This window comes from Archocentrus centrarchus, chromosome 1 (assembly GCF_007364275.1).
Source record: "Archocentrus centrarchus isolate MPI-CPG fArcCen1 chromosome 1, fArcCen1, whole genome shotgun sequence".
NCBI lineage: Eukaryota > Metazoa > Chordata > Actinopteri > Cichliformes > Cichlidae > Archocentrus > Archocentrus centrarchus.
The window spans coordinates 22,237,821-22,247,161 of record NC_044346.1 but is presented as its reverse complement, the minus strand read 5'-3'; the positions used below and the strand labels follow the sequence as shown (position 1 = coordinate 22,247,161).

The following is a 9,341-nucleotide window of genomic DNA, read 5'->3' as shown; positions in this document are numbered from 1 at the left end:
CCCTATATTCCCAGTGCTGCAGTTCATATAACACATATTTATCCTGTAGCTGTGTTTCTAGACCTCCAGTATAAAAAGGTGCAGCCTCCTTCGTTGCTCAATAAGCGTGGGAATCGAGTTACACTGCGAGCGCCCTGTGGGAAAAAAAATAGCAAGTTGTGAAAGTGCAATATCTCGCGATATAAATGGTCTTTCTTCATGCGTGTCTATTGTGAGAGTTTTTCCGTTCTCGCGCGACGTTATAACTTTCCCACGCCTGTTGTTGTGGCGTCTGCCCTCTTGCCCGCCGCCCCTCCCTCGCCCTCTTCTCACCCACTTTGCCCCGTCACGGTCTCCTCCCTCTTTCTCTCCCTTCTTTTCCTTCCAGTCTGCTTCTTTCTGTTGTGCCGTTGGCTTTGGCGAGGGAGCTGGGGGGGTGGGGAGGGATCTCGCGATTGTTGGGATTTTTTTTTTTCCGGGGGGGAGAGTTATTCGGAAGATGGCGCCCGTTGTAACGGGGTAAGTGCAGAAATTTAAAGCAGTATGTTTTTAAAAACGGGCTGTTTTTACGTGGGAAAATACTGGCAGTTGGTATCGTTTTTTGGGGGGGCTGTGGGGTGGATGTTTTTGGGTGTTTCCAGTGCTTTGGTCTCAGTAGGCATACCCCACACAGTATACTACCTTGTGGCTCGATGCGGGGTCAGTTGTGCAAAACTATTCTTCGTGTCGCCTGTTTTCTGTACAGTTTAGTGAACTGTCCTATTAAGTAAGTTTGAAACTATTTCAGAAACTTTTTTTGTCCCAGTATGTTTTTATTTTTGGCTTAGTTTGTGTTTTTAAACAAGTTGAGTGCATCAGCAACAACATAATACCCTCAGAGACAACTTTGTCAGATACTAAAGGAAAAAAATTTGGGTTAACTAATTAAAAACCAAACTTTCCCATATTATTCAAAGGGTTTTTTTTCCTTTCTTTGTTTAATTTTCTTCTAATCCAAAAGAAGTTTAAATAAAATCACATTGCCACTGTACCATCACTTTACGCATTCACTTTCAGTCAAGCTTATTTTACATATCTGCTGCACCAGCCCAGCACTGCAAGCACGTGTAAACGCCTTTTACCCTGTTTTTGTTTTGCAGGAAGTTTGGTGAGCGAGCCCAACCACAGCGACTGACAAGGTAGAGCGTGAGAAACAGTAGACTCTTCTCATGCAAACTCCGACTTTTTAATATAAGAAAAAAAAAGTTGATTATGTAATTTTTAAAATAAAGTGCTCTCAAAGGGTTAATTTGTTTCTCTCCATTGCAGGGAGGCTATGAGGAATTACTTGAAGGAAAAAGATGATCAAACAGTGCTCATTCTGCATGCAAAAGTTGCGCAAAAGTCATATGGCAATGAAAAGAGGTTTGCGTGACACTGTTAAAGACGCATGCTTTGAGCTTGCTTGAGTTTAAAGAGCGTTATCTATGTTTTATTTTGTTTTTAATCTCTGCTCGTGTCAATTAGATTTTTCTGTCCTCCACCGAGTGTGTATCTGATGGGCACCGGATGGCAAAAGAAGTTAGAAAAAATGGAGAAGGAGGGCTGCACTGAGCAGGAGGCCCAGCCTTGTGCGTTCATTGGAATAGGCAACAGTGAGCAGGAGATGCAGCAACTCAATCTGGAAGGGAAGGTGGGTGGGCATTTATAATGACACTAGGGATGCGCTGATTTAGAGCCCTGACATCAGTATCAGATAGTGGCCTTGTTGACTGCTATCAGCAGTTTGCTTCTCACCAGATAAGATGACTTTCATCAGTGGCAGTGGCTGATGTTTATCTGCTGCGTCTTATTAATTTTGCTGTCCTTGTGTCTGGGATCCAGTTCCAATTTGTATGATTGAATTTGTGTTCATTGTGATAAGGGGCTGGCAGACGTTAAAGTGGTTATTTAAAATGAAGATTTATTGTTTCACTGACAAAAAATCTCTAAAATGTTATCTTTTTACATAGTCTTTTGATTTTTCACTCATCCGATAAATAAACGGGTTGCTTGCTTTTTCTCTGTCCTCCACAAGTGCTATGCAATGCAAAGTATCAAAAGTAACCACAGGAGTCAGATTTACATGTGCTTTGCTTTGCACTTTCCTCTGCTTGCTGCTGCAGAACCGTATTAATCACGTTCACGCTGTAACTGATATTACTTCACATATGGATATTTTCACTTTGCACAAATGCTGCTAAAATGCTTGTTCTCTGGTAGGAGATATGAGGGAAGTGAAAGGGGGACAAATAAAACCACAAACACTGACAAGAATAAAGTTTAGGGGATTTTAATTTTTTTTTTTTTTTTTTTTTCCTGGGTAGCACTTCTGCACAGCTAAGACGCTTTATATCAGTGACTCTGATAAAAGGAAGCACTTCATGCTATCTGTGAAGATGTTGTATGGAAACAGCGCCAACATTGGAGTCTTCCTCAGCAAGAGGATCAAGGTCATCTCCAAGCCTTCCAAGAAGAAACAGTCCTTGAAAAATGCTGATTGTGAGTTACTAGATGTGTCAGCACAAACACACAGACACACAGAGATTTGAATTTTATTTATTTCACTCCCCTCTCTCTACCTCTCCAGTGTGTATAGCATCTGGGACAAAGGTGGCCTTGTTTAACCGCCTGCGTTCCCAGACAGTCAGTACCAGATATCTCCATGTGGAGGGGGGAAACTTTCATGCCAGCTCCCAACAGTGGGGTGCCTTCTACATCCATCTCTGTGAGTCACACCTCTTGTTTTTCTTTTTGTCTCAGTTAAGTTTCCAAATAATAAACATCTAATTTTTTTTTTCTTCTTTTATTTTGTTCAGTGGATGATGATGAGTCTGAAGGGGAGGAGTTTGCTGTAAGAGATGGCTACATTCACTATGGCCAGACAGTCAAATTGGTTTGTTCTGTTACTGGCATGGCCCTGCCCAGACTGGTATGTGGCACTTTTTATTTTAGTTGTTTGTGAGAAAGTGAGCTGCCTGTGGTGGCATCCAGGTGTCTATCAAAAGGGGCCTGCGTCATGCAAATGACTGATTTCTGAAAAAGAATAAAATAATCAAGATTTCCTAATTAAGTTAGACATTAGGAAACAGATATTTGTCCAAAAAATTCATGTATGTGGATGTTTTCAACTATGCAATGTTTCCAAATGGCTTTGAGATCCTTTAAATCTACGATCAGTATTTGTTTCTGTGTATTTATGATGAGTGTGTTATGATTCCCAGATCATTCGAAAAGTGGACAAGCAAGCAGCATTAATGGATGCTGATGACCCAGTGTCCCAGCTTCACAAGTGTGCTTTCTACCTGAAGGATACAGACAGGATGTATCTCTGTCTTTCACAAGAGAGGATCATCCAGTTCCAGGTGTGCAAACACACACACACACACACACACACACACACACACACACACACACACACACACACACACACACACACACACACACACACACAGGCTTGACTGCTTTATTTGAAACACTTTGAAATCCAGTTCTTGTAATATTTTAGCTCAAATTCTTTGTCTTAAGAAGTGTTTAATGTTTTTTTAAGATTTGGGGGATAGGAAAACCTGCATGTTTTGGTATCATTCCCCTCCATTACCACAAGGGATCACCACAGTGGGTAGCTCGCATGTTTGAGTTGGCAGAGTTTTTTTTTTTTTTCTTTCCTTTTATGCTGATACCTTTCCAGATGAAACACCAATGGGGATTTGTCACCAGCTGGAATCGAACCAGTGATATTTCACTTGCCAAACACTTGTGTAAACTACATTATTCAAGAAATGTTTTAATGATAATCTCAATGGAATTTACCATTCAAACATGGGACTCCTCCTGGTAGTGTTCTGTTACTTTGTTGTAACTCACAGTTTTAATTATTTCAGCAAAATATTGTTTTCATGAAATCAAGTTTTATAAATTTTTCATGATGGCCGGGAAGGAGAAGAAACCTGCCAGTGGTGCACATCAGAGTTGTATTCTTGTTTGGCAGAAAAGACAAGGGTGACTGTGGAGTTATTCAAAATTTATTCAGAAGTCATACTTAAATAGGCTTGAAGTATGTCTGTCCATCCGTCCTTCTGTCCATCCGTCCATCCATCCTCTTCCTCTTATCCTTTTCAGAATTAAATGTGTTTTTGGAGTTTGTAACATCACAGAAAAATAATTCATCCAATAAATTTGAATTATTAAAAAAATGAGAGGTGCACAAAATTAGGCTTAGAAATCAAGAAATAAGCAGCATTCTGTGCTCAGAAATCTGTAAGGCCTGTCTACACAGGGTGCTGACTGGCAGCGCTCACGTCAGCTCCAGTGGATTGCACTAAGCTGCTAACATTAACATAAAATCCTGATTTACTCATAATAATTCCTAGTCATGGTTTTATTGATGCGCATAAAAAAGTTACTGTGGACTAAATTGCCAACTGTGCATAACCACATAAAGACACTTGCAGTCGGTATTCTGTGGACAGTAGCGTTGATGCTGGGGGGGGTCAGGAGGATTCATTCTGGGGAGAAAGATAGCCGCAAGTTCTAGCCTCTTCCAATTAATGGAAAGCTTGCAGAGGTGGGTGTTGGTGGTGATCCTCAGGTCTGTGTCAGTGTAACTCTTCTTACCCCCCCCCCCCCCCCCACTCCCCCCGAAAAGAAAAAGAAAAACAAATTCATTTGTAGGAAGTTCAAATAAGGAGGCTGTGCTGTTTTGCAAATTCTGCAATCCAAGGAAGACCAGTTAAAGCCTTTAAAAACTGTAGCAACTCCAGATTTAACTACTGATACTAATCCCCTCTAGCATCTAGATGGTGCTGTGACTTTGACGTGAAAAACAGCTTCTTTTTAAAAAATTGTTTAAAAAAAATTCTAACAGTATAATGTGTTAAAAAACAAATATTTGGTTTTCCTTTTCACAGACTCTAACCTGCAGATTTTCACCTCACATTACTTGTGCAACTAATGCTAAAGGGTTTTTGGAGTATTTCACAATTCATAAATATTTGGATTGCGAAATGCAGCCGATAGAAGAGTTACTGCTTTCTGACGTGTACTCCAAAGAGTTGAGTAACCTCTTCTCAGAACTTAACAGAAGGTTTTTACCTACTCTTTACTTTTTTTGCTTCTGTCACCACATAAAGCAGAGTTGAATTATAGGACGGCATCAGCAAAAGCTCAGCCTATGAGAGAATTTCACCTGACAGAGTTTTGTGACACAGTGACACGGCGCCTAGAGCTGAAAAATTTTCATTTTGAACATGAACATTTCACTTTGTGTTTGGTTTGAACTGAAAAGTGGCTTTTTGACATTTTTTGCTGCTTCTGTAGGAGAATTTAGAATTGATTTGATTAGAGCCTGAAAGCTGCAGTTATACTCTAACAGGGTTTGAGGGAAGGCTGTCCTCTTCCTTTTAATCCCAGAACACTAACCTGCAGTTTTGAAACACTACGATTGAGTATATTTTACCCAATATACTCGATAAAACATACTTCCCACCAAATATGTTAAAGTACAACAATACGTGACAAATTGAGGTAGTCTTCTTTTATTTCCTGCTATACAACGTCTCATAAAAGGAAAAACGGTATCATGGGGGCCTTTATACAAGGCTCTAAAATTAGTGAAAAATTAGTGAATTCTTAAAAAAATAATGAATCTGGGAAGACTTAAGACATTTTACTCACATTAAATATCTAACTTTGATTTGAAGCTACTGAAACTTGCAGATGAGATAATCTTAGTTACTGTATAGAAATGTAGAACATAGTAGATCCACATCAAAAGTATTCACCCATCCAAGTTTTTGAATTCAGGTGTTCGAATCACGTCCATGGCCACAGGTGTATAAACCAAGCACCTAGGCACGCAGACTGCTTCTACAAACATTTATGAAAGAATGGGTCGCTCTCAGGAGCTCAGTGAATTCCAGTATGGTACTGTGATAGGATGCCAGCTGTGCAGTTGTGAAATTTCCCCACTACTAAATGTTCCACAGTCAACTGTTAGTGGGATTATAACAAAGCGGGACCAACAGCAACTCAGCCACGAAGTGGTGGGCCATATAAAATGACGGGGTCAGCAGATGCTGTGGCACATAGTGCTTGACTGGCCTGCACAGACTCCTGACCTCAACCTTACAGAACACCTTTGGGATCAATTAGAGTGGAGACTGCGAGCCAGGCCTTCTCGTCCAACATCAGTGTCTGACCTCACAAATGTGCTTCTGGAAGAATGTAGAAAATTCCCATAAACACTCCTGAACCTTGTAGAAAGCCTTTCCGGAAGAGTTGAAGCTGTTATAGCTGCAAAGGGTGGGTCGAGATCATATTAAACCCTCTATATTAGAATGGGATGTCACTCGAGTTCATATGCGTGTGAAGGCAGATGAGTGAATATTGGCAATACAGTGTATTAATACAGCTGGTTGAGAGCATTACTTGGAGCAGTTGATTTCTGACTTAAATCTAGAGTTTCTAGATTTGATAACATGAAAAGAGTCTTCTGTCAGCTGAGCTGCCATGAAAACTTGTTCAGGATTTTTTTTTTTTTTTTTTTTTTTGTGCCTGGTTAGACATAAAGGTAAGAAATGAAAATGAATTGGGTTCTTTTTGTTTGTTTGTTTGTTTTTCAGGCTACACCATGCTCCAAAGAGACCAACAAGGAGATGATTAATGATGGTGCTTGCTGGACTATCATTAGTACTGACAAGGCAGAGTACACCTTTTATGAGGGCATGGGCCCCGTCACCACACCAGTAACACCCGTACCTGTGGTTGAAAGTCTGCAGGTACACATACAGCCTTTTCTATTGAAGATATGTTTTATATTTCTCTTCACTAGCAAGCATGAGTGACACTTTCATACACAAGCACATTATAAGACTTGATACCTTTTTGTCTGTGTCAAGTTAAATGGTGGAGGAGACGTTGCTATGTTGGAGCTGACAGGACAGAACTTCACCCCTAACCTCCGAGTGTGGTTTGGAGATGTGGAGGCAGACACCATGTACAGGTAAGTGTGTGTGTGTTTGTGTGTGTGTTTTCCCCTTTTGTTCAAACACTTGAGCCTTGTCTCATCTGTTTGCTTCCTTAGGTGTGGGGAGAGCATCCTCTGTGTGGTGCCAGACATCTCTGCCTTTAGGGAGGGTTGGCGCTGGGTGAGACAGCCAGTTCAGGTCCCTGTCACACTGGTTCGCAATGATGGAATCATCTATGCCACTGCCTTAACCTTCACGTACACCCCCGAACCAGGGCCGAGACCTCACTGCAGTGCTGCTGGGGCTATTCTGCGGTCACACAGCACTTCTTCATCATGACCTGCATCCTCATCCTCACCTTCATCTTTGATGGGTGGGCTCGGGGATGGCCCACGCGGCTTAGAGCAGCAGTGACTCGGGTATGTCTTCGGGGACTTCAACTATGTCGGTGCTCTCATAATAAAACTCGTTTTGTGGTTGTGTTCTAAGTGACCGAGTGAGAAAATGTGGACATTTACTCCAAAGAGGCTCATGGACCTGTGAAGAATTGCACAGAAGCAAAGAAGTTCTTTTGGAGGAACTGTGAAACTATGAGCAGTGCTGGAGAGCTTTGGGGGGGGGACAGCTTCAAAGTCATTGTGATAACTGACTCTGTACTGTATCGCCCTCTTGTGGGTTGTTGTGGACATATCGTAGGCTCCACTCAGAGTACGGTGATATCCATGCTCTTCATGTAAAAGAATGTGACCTATCTAACTCCCATAGAAACATCATTTGTAAAATAACCTTTTTGTTTTTATATACTTGGGTGTTTGGAAGTTGCCTTCTCTGTGCTTTCTTACTACCACCATTATTTTTGCAGAAAAAGAACGGTTGATGTAACTGTGTTGAGCAAGGGAAAATTTGTAAGAGTAACATAGTTTTTATTGGACCAAGGAATATTATTATATTATTTTATTCATATTGTATTTTATAAGCTTTTTCTGAGGTACATTTTATGTATGATACACTGCATAGTAAGTTCAGTTTGTTACCAATATAGTTTTTTCGTATTGTTTCGTATTGTTGCCTGTTTTGTCTCAATTGAGTCAAGATGGAAACATCGTTTCATTACAGCTTCTCACCTTTTTCTTCACTTTTGTTCTTTAAAGCTTACTCGCTCGCTGTCATTAACAGTTCTGTGTGTTGCAATGAAAAAGAGTCAATCAGTCTTTTTGTTTTTAAAGAGGCACTTTAGAAAATGACATCTCTGTCTGCCTGCAGTTATTGGCTTGGCTGTTTTACATTTTCCAGGCCACTGAACAGTTTCTTGTTAATGTTTTATATCAAAGATGAAAATTTTAATGAATGTAGTGCGCGCGCGCGCGTGTGTGTGTGTGTGTGTGTGTGTGTGTGTGTTTGATCAGATGTAATACACTTTGAGAGTGTTCTCTTTTTAATGATCTTGCTCTTTTTGTACTCTGTATACTCAGTCACAAATTTAAGCAAGCAGTTTCTCTTGTTTCCGTCTTTCTTTTGTTTCATTTAAGTGAAGCCTTTTAAAAAGTTTCTCATCTCTTGCATATTTTCAGAGAATGGCCAAGAAGCAAATAACGAACATCAAAACTTTTTTGCCCCGTTGATGAGCTGATCTTTAGTTTGGCCTGAGATTTCAAGGGTTTTAAGTTGAGCTCATCACGCTCGTGTGTTGGGGGGAAAAAAATACCATCTGTGTAGCTTCAGAGCTACAAAGTGCACCAGTTTATCATTAGTGTCAAGCTGAAGACACCTGAAAGCAAGCACAGCAGAGCTAACTTACACCAGCAGCTTTGGCTGTGCTTTTGGGTTGTATGCGATGGGTTACTTTGTTACCAGCTACTTCATAAACTGTCTGACGCCCTGTTGAACACTACCTACAGAATCTGTCTTGCTTATGTACAAAGAGACAGTATATTATTGCATTATGGTTTTATATTGTGTATATGATGCTTCTTTCTTCATGGCAATAATAATTTGTCTGGTACCAGTTACAGTAAAAATAAGAGATTGACAGGAAGAAAAGGCTGTGGGTTGGAGACAAATTCCCAGCCTGAATTTTTTTTGTTTCATTCCACGTCTGCCTTGAATTAAACCTTCCTGAGGCTGTTATATCTGGGCTTTCCATGTTTGGCCAGTGTCTGCATGTTTTTTCCTCGGTGCTCTAGTCCAAAGACACACATCATAGCTTAAATTGTTTCTTCATTTGTTCTAAATTGGCTATTGATGTCAGAGTGCATCTAGTAAATGGCTAGAATGCAAAATCACTGTGTAAATGGCCTTTCTCCGAGCACACTCTTAAGCATACAACAACTGGACTGATCCAGTACCTAAAGTAGGCAAATAATTTTTACAGCTTCT

At 40.5% G+C, this 9,341-nt stretch overlaps 1 protein-coding gene across 1 annotated transcript; it reads left to right on the top strand.

Moving 5' to 3' along the window:
• The first annotated feature begins 259 nt into the window (after positions 1-259).
• Positions 260-9,092, top strand: rbpja (recombination signal binding protein for immunoglobulin kappa J region a). The gene is made up of 11 exons (XM_030744085.1): positions 260-498; positions 1,119-1,157; positions 1,288-1,383; positions 1,486-1,651; positions 2,325-2,499; positions 2,588-2,725; positions 2,817-2,929; positions 3,222-3,362; positions 6,621-6,776; positions 6,897-7,000; positions 7,082-9,092. The coding sequence occupies exons 1-11, from the start codon at positions 479-481 to the stop codon at positions 7,302-7,304; spliced, it is 1,371 nt and encodes a 456-aa protein (XP_030599945.1). The 5' UTR covers positions 260-478; the 3' UTR covers positions 7,305-9,092.
• Positions 9,093-9,341: the final 249 nt, after the last annotated feature.